Source organism: Oxyura jamaicensis, chromosome 10 (assembly GCF_011077185.1).
Source record: "Oxyura jamaicensis isolate SHBP4307 breed ruddy duck chromosome 10, BPBGC_Ojam_1.0, whole genome shotgun sequence".
Taxonomy (NCBI): domain Eukaryota; kingdom Metazoa; phylum Chordata; class Aves; order Anseriformes; family Anatidae; genus Oxyura; species Oxyura jamaicensis.
The window spans coordinates 1,900,982-1,928,356 of record NC_048902.1 but is presented as its reverse complement, the minus strand read 5'-3'; the positions used below and the strand labels follow the sequence as shown (position 1 = coordinate 1,928,356).

Genomic DNA, 27,375 nt, shown 5'->3' with positions numbered 1-27,375 from the left:
GTTCAGGGCACGCGGAAAAGGAAAGCACTTTCCATCGCTGACAGAAAGCGACAGGACCTTGTCTCCTCCGCAGCTGCCCTCTGACAGAGCTGGATGAGATAGCGCAGGGCTCAAAGCTCTAGAGGAGGATGCACAAGGAGCCAGAGCTGCTTTGGAGAAAAGGGGACTGGTGTAACAGCACGGCACTTGCTGCCACAGCAAGAGCAAAAACAACACAGCAGAGCAAAATCAGGTAGAAAAGCATGAGGTGTAAGGAGAGGGGGGCTGTGCTGCCCGAGGCTCTTCCCTTCCCCAGCAAGCCCAGCTACAAGTGCTTGGCCCATAGCTGAGCTCCTGTAGCTCACAGGCAGACAACTGCAGCCAGCTTACCGCTGGAGAAGTATTGTGCAATATTTAAGGAAAAAAAAAAAAAAAAAAAAAAAAAGACAGTACTTTAATCATTCAACAAGTTTACTGTTTTACAGTCTGACAGCATATAGTGCTGATAAGCTAAAAACACTCAATTCATATTTCCTGAACGGAAATTTAAATTGAACACATGCTCGTTTGTAGCTTACAAACAGCCTAGTTTTCTTGACAGCTTGCATAATAGTACGTCTTTAAAATACAAGTAAATAGATAACTCTTTTAGAATATAGTCTATGTTTCCATGCTTAGATTGGAGCCAACAGAATCAACAGTATGTGGTCATTTGACTTCTGCATTAAGCCTGGAAAAGAATCTAGAAGAAAAAAGTACCACCTCTTTTGGAAAAAGACCTTGTGTTAACAGTAGCTAGCTATCAGAGTAATACCACTTCTACACTTCAAAACAAAGTCATGCACAAGATCTCACTACATCTTAAATCACAAATTCAACTTTAGACTGTTCACGATTCCTGGCTACAGACTGAATTCATTCATTTATTCCAAAAAGGTTATACGTTGTAGGCAGAGAAGTGATGTGTAACTGTTCCATGCACCATGCCAAGTGTCCTTCAACAATTTGGAGGGCCAAACTCTTCTGATTAAAGAGAAAAAAAAAGAATCTAAGCCCATTCTGACTATCCTGAAAGCTCTGACAAGCAGTGGAATACTTAGCTGCTGTCTGTAGAGCTAAACCAATTAAGAGAGGTGCTCTACTTTTGTCTGTGACAGGGCACCAGAGAGTTGCAACTTTAAAGCCAGTCTTTGACTGGAATATAAGCCATCAAGCAGCTAAATTTAATTCTATAAAGAAATAAGGAAGAGATTTTGTCTATTATTTCCATAATCCAGCCTTTCATTTTTCTCCTTCATCTTCAAACAGGCGATAATTGCATAACTTTGATAACAGTAAGATAAACCTCCATAAAATCACAAGTGAACAGATTTCATGAACATGTAACCCTTCAACAAATGAAGGAAAACATTACAGTCTGGTTTTTGACACAAAATGATTATGGTGCCTAGCAAGTAAAAAGTACAGTACAACTTTAGGCAACTCAGCACATGACATGCTTTGGCCATGTTTATACAGCTCTATCTGTAAAAGACACTTCGTTTGCAACTATATCCGTACTATAGAGGTACTTAAATTTCAAAAAATCTAAGAAGTTATTGACAATTTATAAAAGCCCAAACCAGAAGCCCTTTTTATTGTTACTACTCAGATCATTTCTAGTTGTTTCAAGCTTATAGTAAAGTCTTTGGTTCTAATACAGTTAATTCCAAATGGCTTTTCAGAGCACACATTTATTTGTAATTAGGCAATAAAAGGCCAATTTTGAAACAGGGAAAAATGTCATTCCATAATTACAAACCAGTTATATACATATTCATTGAAGGCACTGTAGTTTAGAATTCTCTGTACAGTTGCAATACAAGTGGATATCACCTCCAGAATAAAGCCTGTCTTTAAAATCCAAAATATGATTTGCAGCAAATTGTAACAGGGGCACAGCTTCAGAGGATTTCTCTGTTGAATTTCTATAGTACATAATCCAATGCAAAAAATCCCAGTCCTTTCCATTGCCTATATATAAAACACTCATCGTATTATGATCCTTCAATGAAAAACAGTTGTCAGTTGAATTCTCTGTTGCTATAAATATAGCTGAGCAATCCTTTAGTTGTGAGTTTATGATCTCATGACAGCATTGAGTAATCTAGTACAATACAGTTCACACAGACCCACACCAAAAGGCCTCAGATTTGTGTTATTTCAAAGAAGTCTACTGTGATTATGCACAGAAATTGAAGCGATTCTTGTGGCCTTAGATATAAAACTTGAAATACTTGAATAAGTACTATGACATACAAATATGACACTGCATATTGGTTAATTTCTGCAAGTCTTATGTCCCATTTCAACATCAAGACATCAGTAGAACAAAGATCCTTTCTTGAAAGTGTTGCTTCATTGTTTCATTAAAAAACGACAGATTTCTAGGAAGCACTAATATTTTAATGCAACAGCTTGAAAAAAGGATTTTTCAATTTTCCACCAACTCAGGATTCTGATTTTACTGATGAGGTTGCTTTTCACCATACGAAACTGTGCAGAATTTAACAAATGCATGTCCCCTACTTCTAGAGAAGTTCATACTAGTTACACATGTAGATAAGGATTTTTAAACAAAGAACATAAACTAAATGCTGATGAGCACATGATAGCAGTCTAAAAACATCCAGTTTAGATACAGAGCAAGATACAGTTAAAGGACATTTTTTAAAGAGACTTTTGGGACTTATGTCTAGTAAAAAAAGTCACTTTGAAAGGCTTCTACTTTTTTGGCAAGGCTCCCATTTTCTTCTTTCTCCTTTTTTTAATCGGTCCCTCAAATCTCTTGGGAAAAAGGTCTTTAGACAATTTATTTTTGCTTGCTTTTAAGGGATGTTTACACTTAATCACAGTACCGAGAATGAACCAAAAATAAAAAAGAATCACAAATAAAAGTTGTGAAAGATTTCTCTTCAGTGCATATGAACAAGGATGAACAGCTCTACACAATGAGTCCAACTATTGTGTGATGAATCCCTTGCTACTAAAGCATTGTTCTCAAGAATATACACACACCTCCATGTAAATAAGCACCCCTAGATTTTCTGACAACCATTTCAATTGGGTCATTATCTGCCCAATGATCTTGAGTGTCCCATTCTTTGGCTACAGACAATTATACCACTGATTCGTGATTACATTTTTACTAGAAAGCACAGCCGAGGTCCTGAAATACAAAAAAGTTCTTTAAAAAAACAACCAAAACTATGTTACAGAGACTGGCGCAGTTACAATGTGTCAATCTGAAAAAACGTGGTATATACCAGCAGATTTTTAATATAGCTTTGCTTTAAGAGGAATGGGGTTTCCAGTCTTTTCCCTTCTAACCTAGATAAATGTAGTCCAAGATTGCCAAAGCCCACAGTGAGGAGCACGCCTTGAAGACCCTTGAAATCTCCATGTAGTTTTAACAAGATCTACTGGCTGTCTCCTTCAACCCTTCTCTTGCGAACTGTAACAAAACAAACAAAAATATTTTAAAATGTTATTATTGTAGCTACATTGTGTATTTCTAACATAACTTTCTGCATAACATCTCATGCAGTACAATCTAAAGCAATTAACATTTAGGATTATCCACCATTTAAGCTTATGTTTTAGCAGTGCTTGTTGTATTACCCATAAACAGATTCAAATATTCGTGAGGAGTCTTACAGGAAACGTTAATCATTTTACATTTAGTAAGCAGAGTTAACAAGTTATTCCTTTTTTTTTTATATTGCCATTTTCTAGTGGTGGACAACTAAGTTTACATGGCTTCATAAGAAACAATACAAGACTTTCAAACTACACCCGATAAGATTTATACACATAGCAAAAAAACACCCAAGATGTTATGCTTAACATGAGCCTAAACCATTCAATTTATTAATTAAAAAAAATCAATTGTCAGAGGTGCAAGAGCAACAAAAATCCATGAATAAAATCACTGATGCTCACATGCTGCTTAGACTTAAGAACATGTAAGATTCACTGAATGACTGGAGTTTTGCAGTTTTATCTCTTACAAATGTTTGCGATTTGAGTTGATCTTCCTGAACTTCAGATCAAAGAGAAGGAAAGCTATTTTGTTTCCCCTCCCACCTCCTGTCACAAGAAATGCTTAAAATACGGTCTAAAGAAAAAGAAATGTAGAATCATATCAGAATTTGATTCTTTATAAAGCCAACATGTTGCTTTTTTGGAAAGTAGCCCACAGTTGTTGTTTTTTAATTTCAATTTCAATCCAAATATTTTTCAGCAGTGACAAATTCTGCATGCCTGTTTTCATCAAGTTTCAGGAATGGACGGAAGAGTTTCCAACCTTAAACTTCTCCAGTCATGCAGTTAAGGGCAGTATGTACACAGTTTCAGACAAACAAGAAAAGGGAAGTAGTACAACACAGTGCAGACAAGGGAGAAATACTTCTTTGGTATATAAAGAAGAAACATACAAAGACAGAAATGAGAGGCTTTGAACATCTCAGTTTTCAGTGCTTGATACCCAACTGGGTACTCAGAGTAACCTGTCTCTGTAGCTTCAGGGCTGGAGAGACGAAAAGGTATTTGCAGAAACTTTTACTCGTATAGTCCAGACTAAGAAAGCAAGGGAAAAAAGGCAAGATATCAATAGAAACATAGATTTCTATCAAACACTAAAATGAGAACAAGCCAAAAGAGAAACCATGAAGGGGAGACACTCCTGGAGCGCAATGACAAAAAAAAAAAAAGGTTGAAATCCATTTTGAGAAACATTTATGCATATCTAAGCACCTTCATTTTCTCTCTCTGCTCTGTTATACCTGTCACAGCTCCTCTCTCTCAGTGCTATTCTTCACTTTAAACTTTACTGCAAGGGGAAGCAGATCTGTAAACCAAATTCCAACTTCCTATTTTCTATTAGAGGGAATTAGAGCTCTTCCTCCGCTAGCTACTTCTACTGTTGAACTGCCTGGCCCATCTTCACACCAAAGAGACGTGCAATCTGTAACACATCACAAAGTATCTAAAGTGACAAAGTTTAATGAAATGGAGTTTTAAAACATAATTCTATTAAATTGATAGACCACATTATCTTGTCATAGCTGAAAGCTTCAAGCATTTGACACTATTACACGAGTGCTTTCCATTCACATGCTACACTAGTCACCAATTTTATCATAGAATCATAGAATCATAGAATATCCTGAGTTGGAAGGGACCCTTAAGGATCATCAAGTCCAACTCTTGACACCGCACAGGTCTACCCAAAAGTTCAGACCATGTGACTAAGTGCACAGTCCAATCTCTTCTTAAATTCAGACAGGCTCGGTGCAGTGACAACTTCCCTGGGGAGCCTGTTCCAGTGTGCAACCACCCTCTCTGTGAAGAACCCCCTCCTGATGTCAAGCCTAAATTTCCCCTGTCTCAGCTTAACCCCGTTCCCGCGGGTCCTGTCACTGGTGTTAATGGAGAAAAGGTCTCCTGTCTCTCGACACCCCCTTACGAGGAAGTTGTAGACTGTGATGAGGTCTCCTCTCAGCCTCCTCTTCTCCAGGCTGAACAGGCCCAGTGACCTCAGCCGTTCTTCGTACGTCTTCCCCTCCAGGCCTATCACCATCTTCGTAGCCCTCCTCTGGACACTCTCCAACAGTTTCATGTCCTTTTTATACTGTGGTGCCCAGAACTGCACACAGTACTCGAGGTGAGGCCAATTTTCTGCTGTTCCATTGAGTTAGGATTCTAACAGATAAGTTCCAACAAAACCGACTGCAGCAAATAAAGGTACCACTGCTACCATCTACCCTAAGAGAGGCAAGGAAGGCACCTGTGTATTAACAGAGCTAAGGAAGAGACAAACAACCCCATCCCAAGCTCTGCACATGACAGTACGTTCACTCTCCTTGATCAAGCCTTCCAAATGAGACTGGGTGTACAGGCATGGAGGAAGGCATCTCACAGTAATAAATTCAAGTACTGCCTTTATTCAGATAAGATTAGTCTCTTTAATCAAAACTGTAATTTTTCCTCCCTTTGCCACAACTCATCTGGAATATGAATGGTCTTATTGTTTCGTGACTATGACAAAATCCTCAACTCGTACACCTGGACATCCTGAAACAACATAAAAAAAGAACTTTGAGCAGCAACAGAAGAGCAAGAGTAAAGCACAGGAGAAATCTGAAACTTGTATTTTTCTATCCTGGTTATATCAACAGAAAACCTGAAAAAAAAAAAACACCTTTAAAATTTGTGTCACACACATCATTTGAGTTACTTTCTACTAACAGGCCTTACCCAAATCATTATTTTTTGTTATAGCCGCAGCTGCCCTGGCTCGAGGTCCCTGTTGTGTGAAATGGTATCCAAATTTAAGGATCTTGGTGTTTTCTTCAAGCATTTTGGCAATTTCTACTTCTGCAAGCGTGCCCAACTGCTGCCTCTAATAAAAGATACATAAAGATAGTAGAGCTTAGGTGTTTTCACTCATAAAAAAGAAATCAATACTCTCATCATATTAGTGAATAAATATTTCTTTTTTCATTAGTCTAGAAAGCATAAGCTCGTAGCCTGTTTGTGCACTTTAAAGCACATGGAAGCACAGAGGTGACCAGGAATAGCCTTCAACTAGATGCCCACGACAATCTTCAAGGCCAACGTGCGCAGGATTAAAATATTTAAAAGTAAAATATTTTAGAACATTTATCACAAGAAGTATTCTAAAAATACTCAACTAGGACAGACAGTGCATGAGCACTGATTGTCATTATATTACCATAACCTCACTTACCTGATTATCAATTTTGATCTCTGTCAATGTTTCATTGTCTTTCAGTGCATCAACCAGTGCCAAAATTCCAACTCCGGTGATGAAGTTTGATTCTATGTTTAAACTTTTTAATTTTGTGTTTACTCTCAGCATATCTGCAAGAGCCTTTGAATGAAAGGAAGCATCATTAAACTTTTTAATTGTCCTATAGTACATCACAGGACACTGCAACGACAGGTTCCACTAACTAGTTCAATAGGAGCAACATGTTCACAGATACATAGTGTAACTTTGCAAGCATTCAATTTCTGAGACAATTTGAGAAGTGAATCTTCTGGCATATCTGATTTTTTTTTTAATATCTCTTAGTCAAGAAAAGGCTCGTCTTACCCCTGCTACAAACTAAAAAGCTACATGGAATGTAAATTTTCTGAAATTAGCATATTGGACCAATTCCATTTGTAAGCCTTTGCAGCATACAACGAAAATGCAAACTGCTAAGTAAAAGCCAAAGAAAGGGGGGGGTTAATCAACTGAAAGGAGAATTAGATACAGTTAATTTGTGAACAGAAGATCTGACTTTCAAAATGCTTGTGTCTACAGATTTGGTGGGAAGCAGTACAAGTCAATGCCCTGAGCACAGTATTAGTATGTAGCTGACAGGACAGACACTTCTGTGGAAATGGCATATACCCGATCTTGTCTGAGAAAATAAAATAAAAAAATAAAAAAAAGGTAGCTGCTGAGGCTTACTATCATAATTTTTTTTTTTTTTTACTGAGTCACAATGCAAGAATAATAATAAAAAAACCACACCCCAAAAACAACCCGCTACATTTTTATTACAAATGTTTCAGTTCCACTGAAAAGGAACTTTTTTATTGACCCAAAACAATGTTTTCAAATGTTCATTTGTTCATTTACAACTGAACATTTTAAAAGTAGTTTTGTTTCCAATATGCAGCTAAAAAAAATGCAAAGGATTGTTCCAGAAAAACAGTTAGTGCTGTTTTCTTACCTCTTTATGTTCAAAGAAGTAAGGAACCACTTTTGATTCAGTACAGAAAAACAGGACCAGATAATAAATACTTAGGTTTCAATTTAGTCAAATACCTTTATATGCCAATGTCTTGAGCTAAACTTCAGTACCAGGGAGATCAGGGAAACAGGTTTTTTATAACTCTCTTCAACCAAAACTCTACTTAGGTGAAAAAAATGATGAACGTTTTCAGTCTCAAACATGTTTCCTTTCAAGGTAATTTTGAATATACTATTACTTTTCATCCCATGAACTAGTAACTATACAGTCATGAAAGAAAGAAAAACAAGGAGGTTGCTATCGAAATTAAAAATTAGGGGGAAGGTCTGGCCAAAAAAAAATCTCGTTCATCTCATGCATCCAATGCATTGCTACATACCATCAGCAAGTAATTGTTTACCAACTTTGACATAGCAAAGGTTTGTTATAGTAACCATACTATTCAGCATGAAAGAATTTAATCATTTACATCCCTGTATATAAACAGGGTTTGATTCACTCCAATCCCTTACCATCATCTTTCAGTCCTAGCTTCCCTTGCACCCCACTTATGCAAGTTTGCAAGAGTACTTACAACAGCAACAGGATCATTACTTCGGGTGGCCGCAAGGCTAAAATTCTTTACATGCGTGTTGGTTTCTAGGGCTTTTGCAAATTCTTTCAGCGTTGGAATTGGTATGTTCTTGAATTAAAAATAGCATTTCAGTCTCTTGAGATACAGAAGTTTAACCCCAACCCTCCACCCCCCAACTTCTTCTAGTGCCTGATTCTCTTCCCAGCACAATGCGCTGTTATCTTAACAGTTTCTGGTCTCCTGCAGCCTCACAGTACAGGCTTAGGCACATAGCAGAGCGACACACAACATGCAGTGGCTGTTAGAGTCACCAGTTCTATAAAGCAAAATCACCTTTACTACATCTGTGCCATTGCCACAATAGAAGTATTAAAATATTTAGCTGACATTTACTTGAACTGAATGTTCTGCTTCCCATCAGTATCAAGCTAACCTCTCACAAATACATTTAGAGCTTTAAACTGGTGAACCCAATAGAATTCTATTCTGTGTTCTATTAAGAATAACTCCAGAGTTTGCTAATTTACTGTTTCATTGTTTTTACAGTGTAGTAGCAACAAACTGTAAAAGGAATAATTGTGGATAATTAACAAAGGTAGCAAGTTTCTCTGTTTATTATAATAGTAATTTTGTTTTGTTACCTTTTTAGGCATTTATTTTGGCTAGTACTTCTCTGTGGTGTTCTTAAACCATGTATTTCATTTACTTCCTTCAGTAAGAGCAACAACTGGCCTAGCTTGCTTGTGAGACAGGGCAGAAAGCAGTGGTAGGCTGCTAGCTGCAAGTCAGGAGTGGTATAGTTCTGTTTTCTTTCATGCAAATATAGAAGGAATTTCGGTCATGTTTAAAAACACAACTGTTACACTTATGAGCTGCTAATTGCTGACTGCTCTTTTGTACAAAAATCAGAAAGATGTTAGTACAAACGCCACTTTGTTTGCAGTAGCAGTAACTGAGAGCACATTGCTTCATAAAGCTCAAAGAATTCAAAGAAGTAGTTAACTTCATGATGGTGAGCTGCTGGAAATGTCACCAGCTTGGCAGCAAGAGAAAGCTGAGCTGGCAGTAAGAAAATCTGAGGTTTTTAAGTACGCTTTTGGCAAAAGACATCAGGATGGCTTAACAGTTTAGCTGCAGGTTTCTGGTCTGAGATAACATACACTGCTCTACTTAAACTAAATCCACCATGCGCCCTTATAGTTTTACAACTTTACAACAAGTGTCTTCTACAGAGAAAAGGCAACATATATATTGCATGCTTCAGGCAATTACCTTAATATTATTTAGATTAACTTCAACAAGACGGGAATCGTTATCTTTAATCCTCTGCAAAGTTTCCTCTACATTTGTGGGATTTGGCGGTTCATCAAAAACAGGTAACATTTTTTCACCTTTTACTATATCTGAAAAGAGAAACAACTTTAATCAAACAGCTCGCTGTGAACAAGTGATGCATATACTAAGTACTTACTTTAAAGACTATATCACCAGTCTTTACATCCTCTCTCCCCCCTCCCCAGGAAAAACACCACCCCTTCCTGACCATATTTTCATAAAGTACAATTCTCTTCCAATGGTCCTCGCAGCCTTTCTGCTCTCCTTGCACACCAGTTTTTTTCAGAAAGCACAAGGGAGTTTAATGACAAACATACATATTAAACCTGAAAGCCAAGGCACACAAACATATCTTTGTGCCCACTTTTATCCCTCCAAAAAGTGAATTAACTGCAGAATAGATTTTAGTGTGCATACATACATTTCCAGTCTTGCCAGAAGTCAACTAGAAATATTGTAAGCATTTCCCACTTAAAACTGAATATTCCATCAAAAATGCTAGTGCAACAGAAGATAGTTAATGCTATAGTAGCTGTGTGCAGTACAAAGAACTCATTTATTTAGCACTTGTGTAAATACTTACTTGAGAAGCTGTCTTTGTCTACCCCATTACTGCTTCCTACTACATCACAGAACTGATTGTTTGTTATCAAGTTGGACATTCCCAGTATAGCTGTAAAAGGGAAAACAGTTCTTTTAAATAACAACAACTAACGTCTGTAAAACACCAGATCACAAGAACAATATGCTATTGAATCTCTTAATTTTAAGAAAAGTAGAAAAACTCCTTTCATTAATTACAAACTTTTTAGTTAGATTTCACATCTTGGAAAGCTTCAGCGTCACCACGTTCAGGCATCATAGTTAAAACTGTAGGTCAGTCAAAAAAATCTTGACCAAAGCTTCAGGAATACAGGCAGGTACCAACATATATGCATGTACAAAAAAGCAGTAGTGTACATGTTACAAAAAGCAGCCAGTCTAAGGAATAAACCAAAAGGTTTTGAGTGTAAAACTTGGGCACCTTAAACCAAAGTAATCCACTTTCTTACATGCTCTTTAAGGTCCCCTTCCAACCCAGACCATTCTATGACTGTATAATAGCCCAAATCAATAAAGATGTTATGCTACAAGCAGACTGGTATATACCATGATCGAGTTTCTACCACAGCTGTGACTTCATATAGTTGTATTTCAGATAACAAATACACTGTAACACACCAGCCCATTCACACTTCAAAAAAGGAAAAGAAAATTGGAAAAAAAAAAAAAAATCCAGACCACTAACCTGCAAGGTCACATAGTTCTGTGTCTGTGGCACTAGTCAAGGCTTCCTCCAGTTCTGGATCAAGAGCAATTTTTTCTTCTGCATACGACTGCACAGGCTTTTGCTTGGGGATAAATATTTTCCCTGCAGGAAAGAAAATGAGAAGTCTGATATTACTTTCTATTATATAGCTACTTATCTTTAAACTCTTCTATACATAAGGAGTACATACAACACTTAGAAAATCCTGAAAAGAACAGTAAGGGCAACGTAAAGGAATGAGGTTTCTCCTGTTTGATCTTGAAAGTCAAAGATGAGGAAAGAGCATAAACAGGAACATAATGGTAATCAGGATCACAAATTTTAGTAGTCTGTATCATGACTCCAATCTTGTTTGTTTCTCCTAAGTATTAGAAAGTAAGCCTACATTATACATTTTAAACAGCCTATGAAAAACTGTCATCCAAAAAGTTTACCATTGCTGGAAAACAATGACTGATACATTGAACTACATCGAGGGGAAAAGGGACCCAGGCAGAGCTGTAACTTGAGAATGTCAGAGAAATAAGGTATGAAAGAATCATCTGAAATCATGGACCTGAGCATTCACTGCAGTTTTGCAGCAGATACCAGATTTCTGATTTCAGATATTTGCTCAAATTTGAAGATAAAAAAAGGCAATGCCTGAGCTGCTTAAGAAAGCCATGGACTTGTGAACAGCAGAAAACAGGACGGTAATTTGTGTCATCTCTAACACAAACTGCCAAAGACACTACTTTCCAAATGATAATTAGACAAAAGACAGGTCACAGAAAATTCAGTGAGAAAAAGGTGCAGAATATAGCATCACTACTGCTCCAACTTCTTAGTCATTAGACAGGTAAAGGGAAAACTTATGTTAGGGCACATGCATTATAAAGAGGTGTAGGTACACAGTGTAAATCCTGCGCGTGTCTTTGGCTGAAAAGTTAGGGCAAGAAACCATGATATAAGACAACTATTCTAACAATTATTCTGAAAGAGCTCAGCTTTGAGTGCTATAGAATTAGCCTTTCAGAGCAACACAAAAGTTCACAGCTGCATAAGAAAGAACAAATTAACGTGGAAAGGAAAAGCTTTGGTACTGGATGACTGAACAGAACTGATACATTCGATAAAAGTAATTCACAGCTAGGAAACTTCAATCTAACCGTATTAGTTATTCAAAGTTTTTGCATATAAAGAAAAAGGGATTGAAAGTGAGATAACACTATGAAAACAATACATTTAGCAGATAGGCCCTGGTCTGATCGTTTTGCCCTAGCACACTGCATCTTACTAAAGCAAAGCGTGGTGCACCTCGGCCATTGCAATCCCGGGACAGCACCTGGCGTATGCACAGCACAAGCACAAGCCTGAGCCACCAGAAGCCAGAACTGCAGGACCTGGCTTCCCACTGCCTTTAATTATTTCCCAGGGTAGGAGGTGACACCAGTAGCCTCCCTGTGAAGTCCCAGCACTAATTTGGAAACACATCCTCCTGTATGCACAGCTAGAGCGCACTGCCACAGGCTCCCACGGGCCACGCCAGCCTGTCCCCATGGGGCGACAGCAGCCGCCCTGCCCCAGAACGAGCCCAGCTGGGCAGGAGCCAGAAGCCTTGCATTTTTTTCCCTCATGCTGCACACAAGTGTATCTCATTGCATGTTTGGACTAAGCCTAAATTTAGTATTTTTAAATACCTCCTAGTGACAAGAAACTTTATAGGGGTATGTCAGTTTTAATTCTGGGTAAATTCTGACAAACCTGGAGTTTGGTCTCACCATTTCTGGAGCCAACTGATGACAGCTTCCGTGTGCTACATCAAACACAAACAACTCCACCCATCCACCTTTCCTCCCTCTCCAAATCCACACCCTTGATTACAATAGTTTGTGGTTAATTTACTTTTTAAAGGAAGTCTGGCATCACCTCTAGCTATCAGTTTCTTCTTTTCAACAAGAACAGTCTGATGACCAAGATTTGTTGCTAGCAACACAGTATTTTTGTTCCTGAGTTGCTATCACTTTGGAAAGTTGTATAAATGGTCATTATCCATATTTAGAAGCAGAAAATAGATCTCCTTACATAACTGCACTGATTACAAACAGCAGCTGAAAGCAGCTGACATGCATTGCCACAGATTCCTTGGTTCCGGTGGCCAGTTTAAAGGAAACAATGCTTGTGGTAATTCAGTATTAATATAAAACCTTCATAAATTGAAGGCCTAGGTGATAAATGTGTAAGATTACTTTGATATAATGGACACAGTACATCTTCTACCCATGTAGAATTTACCAGCATCACCTACTAGGGAAAGAATAACTTTCAGCTTAAGCTGAAATTCTCAAAAGAGGTATGAGGACATTCAGCAAGGTTTCCACCAGCCTCCGAAGCACAGCACAGACATGACCTAAAGCCTTTGTCATCTACATTTGTGGTGTTTTCCCTCGGTAATTCAGATTAGTGAAAAAGGTGAGGCTCTTGGAGTACAGGAAGGAAGAGAAGGAAACAGTGAGACTGAGTGCCGGAGCCTTCATCCATGCCACCTGATTTACAGCATCAGAACATTTCATGCTCCTTTTTCCAAACTAAGCTGGCTTCTGTGAGCACTACATGACTTCTGTCTAGAAACGCAAAAACCACAGGCTATCTTAAACATTCTTGGACACCTCAGTCATGCAATTTAATAACCAGTCTTTTCAAAAAATAAACACCTATACTTGTAAAACAAACAAACAAACAAAAAAACTTACAAGAATTAAAATCAATCCACGTATTCTGAGATTCCAATGCATAGAGTATTCAATTAACTTCGCTGTTAAGGTTTCTCATTCACTTTCCCCATGAGAAGAACCACACTTTGCAAGAAAGTGAGCAAAAAACCCACAACCCAAGCAGGTACAGATTTGTGGCAACAAGTGTCTGCATAGCAGCCTAAGAAAATATTTTACAAAAAGCATTGAATGATGCTTTCTGACCTTTTGAGATTACTTTGAGCAACTTAAAATCAAGGATTCTTAAGTTTTCAGAATTCAGGACAGCTCTAGAGTTGATGCTTAGAGCTGTTTTTCAACGTGCATCTAACAGTGCAGCATAAGCATCTGAAGAACAGGAATCTGCTTTAGCAGTACTGTGGGATCTCTCCCCGGTCTTCACACCCGTTCTTGACTAAGCCATCTGTTCTGTTTCTTTTGGAAAGAAGTCCAGGAAGGAATCTAGTTACCGTCTGCAGATCTGCACTAATGCTTTAGCGCCACTGACACTTCAGCCCTATTGCTAACAATCCAAATTATTTTTTGGATTTCACAATCCTCTTCATCTTTTCAAATCCATTCATTTATGGCTCCTCTTCCCTACCTACACCCTATCACACAGCACCCACCCACAAAAACTGCTACTTTTTCTGATGTTAAGTAATTTAGCAATGATGTTAAGTAATTAAGTAAAGTTTCTGACGTTAAGTTTCTAATGTTAAGTTTCTAATGTTAAGTAATACTTAAATTCATAGGTTAGAAACTTCAGGTTCTAAACATTTGCTTCCTAAAAGACTAACTTTATCCATATGAGCCTGACTCTTAAAATAATCTTTAAGAAAAAAGAAAAGGTAGCATATATATTTCTTTAAAAAGCAAAAAATGTTAAAAGCTGCTCCCTGCCAAAGGAGCTAATTACAGCAACTCCAGGCACGTGAAGTGGGTCAGGAGCAGTTTTTGTTATAGAACAGGTCACACCCTTGTATATATAATCTCTCATTCAGTGGCTTCATCTTGTCCTAGCCCAGAGTTCAGAGATTCACAGCACGTACATGTGAGCAGGGAGCAGGTCCTTCCCTGCTTCTAGGAACAGACACTTCAAAAAAGAAGACCCCTGTGTCTCTGGGGACAATGATCTAACTCAAGGTCTGCTGCCAAGGCAGTTTGGAGATTTCCTCCCTCCCCTTACTGTAAGCTTTTTTTTTTTCTTAAATACACATCTGCACAGCCCATACAATGAACAGCGTTCTTGCCTCTGAAGGGGAACTCTTCCAAACAGCAGGGATTTGATCACATGAAGAAACATGACAGCCTCCTTGCTCTTCAGCCAGCAAGGATACCGCAAAGATTAAGCAATACAACATAAAAGGCAAATTTCAGAGATGTTCACATCATTTCTGTAATAATTACATATTCAGGTTCTTTATAGCTTTAGCTAACACTTTAAATGATGCACATCTTGGAATCAATTCACAGGCTTCCGTTGCAACAGCGTCAACTTTCAGTTTCAAGTTACACACTGCTGTACTCCAAAGGCAGAAAAGGCGGATGATGTCTACTAAGTGTACTAGACACACGCACGCAGTATCTAAGATGGGACCAAAAACCTTGCAAAAGGCAGGTGCGCTCAGCATGGCCACTCATTTCTTATGGCTGGCACTGTTCTCCCAAACCTCACAGTCCAGGAGGCAGCAAGCGACCACGAGCAGCAGGCCAGAACAAATTCCAACATCAGTGCGGCAGCACTCTGATGTGGAAAAGGAATACGCATCACCTGAGGACAACCTCTTCTCATCAGTGACTTCACGAAGAGCAAGCAACAGCTAACATCCTACATAGCATGCGTTCACCAAAAATTAATCAGTCCAGAAACTGTTAATCCTCACACCTCATCAGCCACCAGTTCTTACCATAAGACAGGCTTGTGTTCGCTGACTTGCTTTTGGGTACAAGTTAATATTAATTTTTTGTAATTCAACTTACGAGCAATGTCCTTAGTACTGAGGAAACGGAACGCATAGCTGTGAGTTAGAAAACTGTTTAACATTAAGGCTGGCGTATCACATGTTATTTTGTTCCAGTGCTCTTGTATGGAGAACGTCAATTTGACAAGTTGTTTCTTCAGCGCTCCTACAGGACATTAACTTCATTTCACAACACGCAGGACATTTCCTTTAAAGCCCAGTGATTGAAGGGCAGGAGGAGAAAGCAGCACCCCAAGTCCTGCTGCTGCAAACACAAATGGTGGCTGAGAGCAACACAAGCTGACGGAGCAGGTCCGCACAAAAAAGCTCCAGCCACGTGGTACCAGCCTAAAATATCCTCGGTGTGACAGAGCAGAAAAAGTTAAAGCTTTATGAAAAGCAAACCCAGACAGAACACAGCCTGGCAGAAACGCTGAGGGAAAAGCAGAAGAGTAAGTTACAACGAGAGGAGCACAGAGCCCAGAAACACAGAGCCTAGTTCATCCAGTATTTTGCTAGAGCCTACGCAGCAGAAAGCATGCCACAAACGCCAGACACGTTTCTGCCCCGTATCGGTTGCAGTGATCCCCGCGCTTGGGGCCACGCGCAGCAGCAGGACAGCGGGACAGCATGGCTGGCTGCGCCTCGCCCGCTCAAGTCTTCGTGCCGTGCTCACGGACACGGACTGAGACAACACCAGTGCTGTTGAAATTATCACATCGGTTTCACAAATCTCTTGCTTGAATTATTTTTCAGGCAACAATGCTTTACTGTATGGTTCAACACTTAATTGGAACGGAATGTGACCGAAGTCATTAAATCCTGTTTAAAAACAAAGTATGTTTTGAAGGATGCTTCTAGAAACCAAGCCAGAAAAATACAATATAACAATTTAGGGATTGTGAGGCTTTGCGTTTCTTTAGCACTGCTCGTCTCACTACGTCAGGACACTTGTGCACCTTCCACATCTCGCAGCACAGAAAAAAAAAGTTCCAAAGCACCGGAGAAGTCAGGGCACCTACCAGAGAAGGGGATGCAATACTGTGTCACTAATACATTTTAACCCAAAATGACTTAGGCCCACTGGAAGAGAGGATTTTGATTTACGCTGCAGTAAGGAAACAAGGTCACCAGGGCTGGCAGCAAGCCAGGATGTCTGAAGCCAACCCAGGGTAAGCTCCTTCGATGAACCCGCAGCCACCATGCTGACACCAGCCCTACTGAAACATGAAAAGGAGAAGGAAGGAAGGGTTTCACCCCTCTGTACCCCAAGAAAAAAATTACAGACCAAATTAGATCAGTGAGACCAGCTAGGTATATGGAAACATGTCAGCAAAGCCTGAACCACAGAAATGGCACCAAGAAGGTGGCTGCAAATCCAGCCCATCTCTCCCTCAAAACCTTTACATCTGAAGATTAGGATTGTCAGTTTTCTTCTAAATCAGCAGGATAACCAGAGCTCCCCTCCTCCCCCCGTTCCACAACTTGCTAGTTTTTCTCCACGCTGCATTTACCTCACCAAACAGAAGAGTTGTAAACTGGCTTTTTTTTTCATTTTAACGTTAAACGAAAGCACATAAGAACATTTTTCACCCATAGAGAGCTCTTATCCTCATCAAGAAAGAAGTTTTACTCCATTCCCTCTCCAAGTTTCACACCTAGATGAAAGATCATGCTTTCTTGATTTACCTAAAGTTACACAGACCTGCAGTTTCTGCAAAAAAATGGACACAAGCACAGCAGCAGGTCAAAGCTGAACTACAGAGTTTTCAAGAGGGGAAAAGAAAAGATTATCCTCCACCTACTCTGCAAGGCAGTTAGTCACCTTGCCTCTTCCCCCATTTAACAGAGGCACGGATTTCCACACTGAACATTTGTTTCCACATTTTTAGTTTTGATGAAAGTAAGCTCATTCTCCATGTAATTTTCTCTCTTTATGGTACTAAAAAAATAGTAGAAGTTACTCTGTAAATAAATCCTCTTTAAACAATACATGGATTTTTACTAACTAAGCTCGCATGACATATTGCAACATCCCGCCTGCTGTTTAGTAATACTTCATTACATAAAGGAAATGACATTTGATCTTTCTTAACCAAGATGTATATTACAGCTGGACCCTTCTACTTTTCTACGTGATTCTCACAGATTTTGACAACCAAAACAAGTAGTTCTGCTGTGTGCATGCATACATAAGATGGCTTTAAAGCTGGCTTTTCTTTTTGCTTGGGCAAAACAATGAAGTGCTAATTAGAGGAAATCCTCCTCAGCCAACCTCAGTCCTGAAGGGGCTGAAAGGGATTGCCCACCACAAGACACAATGCCACAGGGACACTTGGACTCACACACTAGACCATTTGGCCACCTCCAACACACCAGCAGATCTGTCAGGCAAGGATCAGGCCAGAGAGGAAGGGCAGAAGCGCGCGCAGGACCACGGGTCCTCGCCTGCAGAGGCAGCAAGGGAGGGAGGACCAAAACGCTGCTGTGTAGGTGCCTCCCTCCACTCTTGGCACTCAGCAATACCCAGCATCATCCTTCATGCTGTTACTCGTACAAAGTCAGGAAATGACTGCTCCCCTGTCAGCAACCAAGTGCCACAGCTGTCTCTCAACAAAAGCAGTGTTGAACTACACAATTAAGGCAAATCAGAGTGCATTAAGGAAGTAGGACAGAGTGTGTCAATGAAGTGAGAATCTCTGTATTCCTTCAGGAAAAAGAGATGGGTGTCAAGCGATAGTTATCTGTACAGGCAGAGAAAATGCAAATATCCACACAAAAAATTCACTGCACAATCACGTATACAAATTTAGTAGACAACTGAAGATGCAGGTTTCAAATAAGCAGTGATTCACAAGACATTTCAGTAGAATTAAAGGGTTTGGCAACAAACCCTTAAGAAGAGAGGGACAATTCCTAAGAGGAGCCTATTCATCTCGGGCAACTGGAATACAGCTTATAAAGCAATTTTCTCAAGTCTTACTTGAGAGTCAGCAGATCTGACACGGTGCTGGGGATGGTTCAGACAAGCTAGGATTTACAAGCAGCACGCAAACGCTGTGGCAACAGCTAAAGCCTCTGCCTCTGCATGTGTCCAGCACAGGACTGGGAGTTCCTGCCCCCCTACCTTGATTTACTACGTCCCACTGCTAAGCTTAAGAACTCATTTGTGGAAGTAAACAAACAAATAATCTATTCTTACAACACTTAAGATGTGCATTCTTTTTTTTTCCCTCTTCTCCTGAAAATGAAAGTAATTTCTGTCAAGTCAGTGAGACTAGAATCCAAAAGAAAGATTTAAAATTCCAGGCTTTAATATGTCCACTTTACTGGGTCATGGTTTCCATGGCTTTTAGACTACAAGTCACTGCCAGACTTCAAAGCTTTCTGCAATGTTAAGTATGTAAATAACCAATAACAACTATGCAATCTTATTAAAACCTTTCATGAAGGAGACTAGGAAGACAACATGGCTCCATAGACCACTTGCCTGGCCTTATCAGTCTACAGCATCTTTGATCATTACTGGGTATCTACCACGATACATCATTCTGCTGCTGCATTTTAAATTTTAAACCTAGTATTACAAATGGTACTGTTTGTACACAGCGCCACAGGGCATAAACCACAGGCACACCAGCACTTGTTATCATTGACACCAACTTGGGGGTAGCTCTTTGAAGATGCCACCCCTGTCAGGACATGGCAACCTTTGAGGAAATCTTATTTCCTTCCTGTGCTTCATGCAAATAGCACAGCAGCCCCAGTGCACGCAAGGCTCAGACAGGAAGCATCCTGCCTCTGCACAGAAGCACTCATTAGGAAATGCTGTGAGATAAAAAGCAGTACAGCTGCTACTACGTCACTAAGCTTTGGCTCTGAGTAACTCTGGCTAGTACACTTTATGAAATTTTCTAACCACCTCCACAGGCAAGGGTGTTGTTACCTTTCTTTTCTTTTGTAAAAGGCACATAGTCTTCCCTGTCTTTGTGCTCAAGAGCCTGCTTCTCCAAATAGGCAAGGAGTCGTTCTCTGTCGAAAGGACCTGAAGCCTTTTTAGCAGTCTGGTCTTTCTGTCGGAAGCCCGCAGGCAGAAGTGCATTCTGCAAAACAAAACGGAGGAAGTACAGCTTAAAAAGCCTGAGAGAACACCTGTTCAGATTCATTTCCCCCCTTCCCTGTCCCTGAGGTCCAAACCCAACACATTGCCCTTTCTAGGCAATTTTGTATCTCTTAGCAACTTCCTTTTTTTTCCCCCCTCTGGGTGGGAATGGAGGTAGTACTCTATGGATACCAAGAATACAAACAAAAATAGTGCATACTGCACTCTGAATGTGACTGAAACAATTCTTTAAGTACCTTAGCACTAGACTTGCTAGTTACTTTACATTTCTTTTCTAGAATGAGCACTGTTTAAACGAAGAGTAAATGAAAATTTGCTATTTACAATTTAGACACACAGTAAGAAGACTGCTTCCTCCACCACAAATATCCGTGTGTCTAACACAAATGCCTATACTATTGTGTCAGAGTGTTTCTACTTTTGACCTGACTCCAGTTTTTTTGCACAGCCAAAGAAAAAAACAGAAAAAAGGAGAACATGCAAATTGAAAGAAAAGAATATGTAGAAATTCAGACTCAAAAAGGCAACCAATCACTTTTGCCAATTCACCTCTGTTAAAGTATCTGTAAACCAAAGCCAATTAGAATATCCCGCTGTGCAAGAAAATAGGTGATCGTAAACTTCTTATGTGATCCCTGAAGATCAACTTTAAACTTAATCCCTGTCTTCATAAAAGCAAGAACAGAGAGAATCAGGAGACAAACACACTAGCTTTCGACTCAGACTTTAGCTGCAGGATCTGTTTAGGCCATAACTCAGTTCTTTATTAAGAGAAAGCTGAAACGTTCCTAATTTAGTACTCCATGTTGACAATCATCCAGGTGTAGAGAAATTATTTGCCTCCTTTTTGCAAAGTCTAGTAGCCTTTGTAAAGGCTATTAGATACAGGTTGAGGAATCTTTAGAAGAATTCAGTACCTCCCTCTCCCGTCCAACAGTAGAAGTAATAAAATAGAAATAGATGCAAAAGGACTGTTGACCACACAACAATGGAAACAGGAAAATTCAATAGACCTTTCTAAATAAACTTTCTTTTAAATAACATCACTAAGAACATTTTTTCATTTTACAAATATTTCAATTTTTCATTTACAAATATATCAGGAGAAAGCCTCTCCTGACAACCCCTTCTTCCATTTTCCTCTGCTATGGCTGCATTCACAACACAAACAGGAAACAACCTGTTGAGACATTATATACACACGTGTATCCATAAATAAGATTGTTAGCAGTCCAGGAAAAAAACTGTCCAAGAGTATACTGACTACAAGCGGAGCTCTAGACCATAAAAAAGTCTTAAATTAATGCAGTTAAAAAATAACTTCTCTCGGTTATTACCTACCTCTGGGTCAAGATCATCCAAAACTGTTTCCAGTTGTTTCAGTTCTTCTTCTGACAATTTGCCAAGAATTTCATCCTCATCAAGATCTTTGTATTTGTCCAAGTCCTTTCGAAATGGGAGTGTCATGACTTGGGCAGTAACAAGTTGCTCAAACACTTCAGAATCTGAGTCTTACTCTCAACCAGACCTATCAAAAGAAAAAAAAAAAATAGAAGAAAGCCACAGTTCAGGTAAATGTCCCAATTAAAAAGCATCTTCAACTTCTCAGTGCATTTCTAAAAGGAAAGTTTTTCATCCAGAATTCATGTCAATCTGTTGTTCTACGACAGATACAGAGTGATTGGAAGCCTTGCTTCCTCACTGGCCAGAATCCCATTCTGCCATGCCCTTTCCCATCAATAACTATAATAATAGTAGTAATGATAAAAAAGCTACAGATATATTTTAAGATCTGTGGTGTAACATCCACAGAGCAGGGCAGGCTGTGGGATGTGGATGCGATGCCAGTTATACCTGGTAACTACAAACCCACCTTAATGCTATTGTTTCTACAGATACTCAGAAAAAAGAACAGTCAAGATGCTTTATACTTGCTGTTACTGCTGCTGTTCCAGGCCAGTAAGGAGAGCTTCACTATATAAAAGCTATTTGGTTATTACTGACTCATATCCCTGCCTATTATCCACAGAGGAAGCAAAGGATGTTTGTTTATTACATCACTGCAATTGAAATAACATTCTGTTCTGTCAGATGAAAATTAAAGTACCTCGATGAAAGCCTTAAGGAGCGCAATACCCAAGTAAAAGCAGTCCATTCAACCCTACTACCAAAAAATAGGTAACAGCCTACAACTGCCCACTAACTATTGCACTTGGAAGGAGTCTGGGTCCTTCAAAAGTACATCCTTCTGTAGTACCTTTTACATACCAAGAGAGCACAGGTAACCTTTGTTCTAACAGTCAGAGTGTTTGAGCATTTGACTTGGAAAAAACAGTCACAACGATGTTTAAGCACAGTAGTTAATTCCTCCACTTTTTTCTCTAACAAATTCTGGGATTCGCCTTTTGCTCAGCCAAATTCTTGCTTCTATCTGAACATGCGCACACATGCACAAAGCGGCGACCTGAATGGCTCCCTGTACCTGAGCAAGAGCATCCACAACGCATCTGGGGAGGAAAAGGTAGATCGACACATCTAGGCTCATCAGCATCTTTAACTCCTTTCCCAGCTCTGCAGAAATACTCGGCACAGAAACCAGGCACTCAGCAAACGCTGCTTGCTCTGCCGAGCCCATTCACACGCTCACACCACATACACCAGGTTACTTCAAATCCAGACTCAGCCTCTACTTCAAGAGCAGAAGAACCTAAAGTTATTGCCTCGTAAGTATAAGGAAGAGCAGGGACATACAGACACCCATGGGATCCAGTTTACAGGCTTCCTTCACCGCAGTTGTTTACCTCCAGGAAGGCCTCCCTTTGCATACTGGCTGCCACGCTCGCACGCTGCGATGCTTTGATTTGGAGACGCTCAACAGGCACGAGCCTGTCAAGGTTCACCCATGCCATTCAGTCAAGTTAACCCGTCCTGTGGAGGCAACTGTTAAAACCAGGTTTCCTTTACAGGTAAATTTCCAGTTCCTACCAAGACCTGCAACCCAACAATGAATACATTCACAGCTATTTTCAGGATGTCTGCTTTGAGAGCTACTGCTGATGTACACACCAGAACATGCTTGTAGGCCACGGTTGACACTGACAGGACTCATCTCCAAAGCGGAGGGTCAGGTCTCCCGAAAACAACAAGCAGGAGGAATTCTAAATGTCACGTTAAGTTACATCGAGAGCACGGTGTCTGGCTTCTCCTGAATTAAAACCAGTTGTTCACACCTTCCAAAAGAGGCCACAGAGACGAAAACATCAGGAGCAGAAATGAGCAGCTGCAGAAGCAGAGAGCAATGCACCTATGCTTCTCAAGGCTGCAACCAGAGGGGTGTCCCTACGGCCCCGTGCCACCTGCTGCAGCTTTCACAGCTCCTTCCTCGAGGTAGGTGCGGAACAGCTGAGGAACAATTCGAGAACTCTGCAGCAGATGCCACACCATCTGCATGCAAACTTGTGACTCCCAGAGCCTTAATGCTTTCCTCTTCGCAGTTTAAGCCATTACACTGTCATCAAAGAAAAGCATCTCCTGCAGCCAGTTACACCGCATTGTTCGTGACCAGGCTGCATGGTCTGAACCCTACATCGACACGCTGCCATTCACCACACTTCTGCATGGCCATTTGCATCCACGTATTAAGAGGTGTAATTTCAACCAGTAATTAAAAGGAGCAGAGTCGTTAGCATGGGCAGAACAATGCTCCCCTTCCTCTGACCGACAGTAGCACTACATAACCACGCGTTACATCCAGGTAGGCTCTGTTTTGTCTTTATGAATAGCTGTCACCCTGAATTAATTACCTTTTATTTACTGCATTTACATCTTTTATATTGGAAAACTACCTTTCCTTTATAACACCTTAACGCTCCGGTCATAGCCCTTGGTCTCACCTGTCTTCACACTATGATCAAAGTATCCACTTCACATCCTGAACCGGAGCAATCACACAAAAAACAAGGGCGGGAGGAAAGCAGCGTAGCATAAAACACATCAATTTTGTAACCGAGTCTTCTCTTTAGCAAGAAGAGACTCTCGTGTTACCTAAAACATTTAATTTAAAGTGTTTTGGACAGTTTGTAATACCTATTAATTTATTTATAAGAATATTAAGGCATACTTTACATGAGGCACCTTTAAAAAGTTTTAACGGTAACGCTGACGAGCATGTCTGCACTACCCAGGGTTTGTAACTACTTTCACAAACACTCTCTACAGAAGAAACCCTGGCATATCTGACATGAGCTAAAAATCAGGTTTTAAAGTAGTGCCAGGAACTCTCATTGCTTAGACAGGGCAGAAAGGCCAGCTGAAGCCACAACCTGATCAAACAATCTCTCAGCCTCCCATTAAACATTTGCTTTTGCCTTCTGTCACTCATTTTAACAGTGCCATGAGAAACAGACATGCGTAACAAATTACAATTGTTAGAAGGGGCAGTTATTTAGACTGTGAATATCTGTGGCATGTCTTACTGCAAAATCATAGGCAAAACAGTAACCAGTCATTTTGACTTTGCAAATTCTTGGCACTTTTTGATGAGCAGAGCTGGTTTTCTTCTAAGTATCCTTCTTAACTTGACCGTAAAAATATTTTATACATTAAACGCCAACAGGGGTGATCTTTTTATCAAATATATAACTCTAATGTAAAGCAAGAACTTTATTCTAGCAGCTTGACAGATGCCTAAGAAACATCTGACATAATGAAGACAAAGCTATCACTTCCAATGAATCAAATTTCATATCTCTGGCTATGAAGCAGAAGTCGGAAAATCAGAAGTGAGGATATTGTGACAGACACTGAAGTAAAAAATTGCCATTATTCTTTCACCTAAGAAATCCATGAACTAAGGAAATTAGAAGGGAGTAATAACTTTATTTTAGGCCAGTTTATAATTACCTGACCGATCCATTGAATCACTGTCAAGCAACTGCCATACACCTATCTACAGCTAAAATATTTTTTCTCTCCTACCTAAAAGGTACATTAAACACTACGAGTCTAAAAATAGCCAGTTCCCAATTTTCTTTGCAATTTGCTGTTAAGTTCAAGGACACAATTTCTTGGGACCCTAATAGGAATAACCCCTTAGAAATATCTCTCCCACAGGAAACGAGTCTTGCTGAAGTCCCCTGTAAATGGTTTCCGTAACTCGGATTTTAAAATAGAAACTACTTCAGGAAAAACAAAGTGAGCTGGTTTTGGCCAGCACGTTCAGAGAGCTCACTTTAATCCCGCCCGTTCCCTCGCAGCCTCCTCCCCACGCACCCGGCCGGAGCAGGGCTCCAAGGGTGGCCGCTGTCAGCGGCCGGGGCCCCGAACCAGCTCCTGCTGCCCAGAGGCTCCAAAGCAAAGCTGAGGCTTCCCCAGGAAGCTTCCACGATGGCAACAGCTCGACCTTCCAGCGTGCAAAACAACAGACCTGCTCGTGAACAACGTGTTGCACTCTGAAGAACTATCTTTATTTACCAAACCTAGAAGAAAAATGACTTAAAGTACTGCCATAACTCTGGCACGTACCTTCGGCTTGTCCGTGATACCAGAGGACACCTCAGCTGAGCAGCACAGCACCAGAAGGCTCTCAGGTGTACCCGAGCCCCCCACGCCCCTGACACAGGGCACGGGAACCTGCTGCCCCAGATGACATCCCCTGGTCCTGGTGTCGCTGAGCCAGCAGGTGGCATCTCTCCTTCGCCTACACTTCTGGTCAGGGCAAGCTGTTTTTTCCAGGAAGCGAGGAATAGCTATTTTGGGCTATTTTCCTACATAAACAAGCCTGGGGCTTCATTCTGCTCACAGAAACGACTCACTCAGCTTTGTGTGGGGCAACCTGAGCTCTCCCGGCTTCACCCTTGTCGACACAGCAACACCAGGAGCAGTGCAGAGTAGCTGAAAGCACGATGCAAGGACACTTCCACGGCAAAGGAAATGGAAAACCTGCGCCCCTAGCTCCTCCTGGGCCCTGCTCTACCTCGGAGGGCGCCCGGCACCCCGACAGCACCTGTCTCACGTTCTGTACTTCACACGCACAGCGGCACAGAGTTCGGGCCCAGCGCCCTGGCTGGCAGGGGCCTGCCCACAGCAGCCCAGCCCGGGAAGGCCAGCCACCCGCAGCCAGGGCGGTGAGGGAGGCAAGGGCCGCGGGCTCGGCCCAGCAGGGTGCCTGGCAGGTGACCCGGCCTTCCCAGACGCACCCACCGAGCTGGCTGCAGGGCAGGCCTTGCGACCAGAACCAAACACAAGGCAGGGACAGGAGAACGGAAGGATAAGTGCCTCGGAAACACTTCAGGGGGACGCGTTACGTTCGTCCTGCACCAGCCGAAGCTCTCTTCGCAGACCCCGCTCACAGCCCACGGGGCAGCACCACCACGGCAGCAGGCACGCACGGGATGCTTCGAGTTGGGTTTTTCGGGCAGCACAGGGTTTTGTTCACCAGAGGGGGCTGCCCATAGGCACTGGCACACAGTACCCACTCCCAGACAAACTGCCCACCGACCCTTCAGTGAAAACCAACCGTCAGATATGCAGGCTGTCTAAACACCTCGATAAACACTCGGCTATTTTACTTGCTACAAAAAGGTCACAAAACTTACAAGCCTAGAACCCAGGAGAGGCAGAAATTCACTTTATTCACGCTACGTTGCTCGTTTTCTTGTTGCCTTTCATCTAGAATACCTGAGGTTTGGTTTCCACGCCCGTTTATCGCGTGTAACACCGAGAGGCACAGAGAAGCGGGCAACTCCGGGTACCGGACAGCTGCAGGTCCTCCACGGCACCGCCGCTGCCTGCGAGCTCCATGTGCCTTGCACGGTGGCAGAACACTGATCTGGGGCCATGTTCCGCGTGTTAGGGCACGTTTGGAGCACCCGGTCACCCCCGTGGCACAGCAGCTGCTCTCGGAGCACCGTGTGCCGTCCCTCCGGCTGCTCTCAGCCCGCAGCCACCGCCCGGGGGTCGCGGCGGAGGAGGAGGGGAGGCGGGCAGCCAGCAGCACCTTTCTGCCGCCACCCAGATCCCCCAGCGCGGTTCGTGCCCCCCGGGGAGCGCGGGACGAAGCGGCGGAAGGGCGCTCCCCGCCCCTACGGGCGAGGCCGTCGGAGCGACGCCTTCCAGCCGCGGCCCCTCGCCTCCGCTCCCCGGTCCCGAGACCCCCAGGCTGGGGACTCCGCAACGCCGCTGGGGCGGGACGCGGACTGCAGGAGCCGGGGCCGGGGCCGGGAGCCGATCCCGGACCGGGGAGACCCGGGGGGATCCGGGGGGACCCGCCCGGCCCCGCCGCCTCCCTCCCCGGGCAGCGGGGCTGCCGCCGGGCTCCCCGCCGGGCTCCCCACCGCGCAGCTGCTGCTTCTTCCTCCTCCTCCTCCTCCTCCTTCTCCCTTCCTCCTCCTCCCACCCTCCTCCCGCCCGCTCTCGCCCCGCGCCCCCAGCCGGGTCCCGCCGCGGCGCCCCGCACTCACCGGCCGGGCGGCAGCGCCCCAGCTCCCTCCGCCGCCGCCGCCGCTCCCAGCCGCTTGCAGCCGCCCCGCCCCGCGCCTGCGCGCCGCGCGC

At 41.9% G+C, this 27,375-nt stretch overlaps 1 protein-coding gene and 1 long non-coding RNA gene across 4 annotated transcripts; one reads left to right on the top strand and one right to left on the bottom strand.

Moving 5' to 3' along the window:
• Window positions 1–432: 432 nt before the first annotated feature.
• Window positions 433–27,375, bottom strand: LOC118172038 (tropomodulin-3). 3 transcript variants are annotated; one of them, XR_004753528.1, is made up of 11 exons: window positions 27,285–27,375; window positions 21,166–21,352; window positions 19,648–19,804; window positions 10,985–11,107; window positions 10,280–10,369; window positions 9,634–9,764; window positions 8,362–8,469; window positions 6,770–6,913; window positions 6,277–6,421; window positions 4,455–4,596; window positions 433–3,472 (listed from the first exon to the last, which is right to left on the bottom strand). XR_004753528.1 is itself a non-coding variant. In XM_035335673.1 (10 exons), exons 2-10 carry the CDS (start codon window positions 21,289–21,291, stop codon window positions 3,438–3,440), a joined length of 1,059 nt encoding a protein of 352 aa, XP_035191564.1. In that variant the 5' UTR covers window positions 21,292–21,352; window positions 27,285–27,375; the 3' UTR covers window positions 433–3,437. The 3 variants fall into 3 exon arrangements, 1 of the variants encoding a protein (XP_035191564.1); XR_004753529.1 differs by lacking the exon at window positions 27,285–27,375 and adding an exon at window positions 25,378–25,394; XM_035335673.1 differs by lacking the exon at window positions 4,455–4,596.
• Window positions 14,285–14,575, top strand: LOC118172039. The gene is made up of 2 exons (XR_004753530.1): window positions 14,285–14,397; window positions 14,493–14,575. It is a non-coding gene; the product is annotated as an uncharacterized LOC118172039 (long non-coding RNA).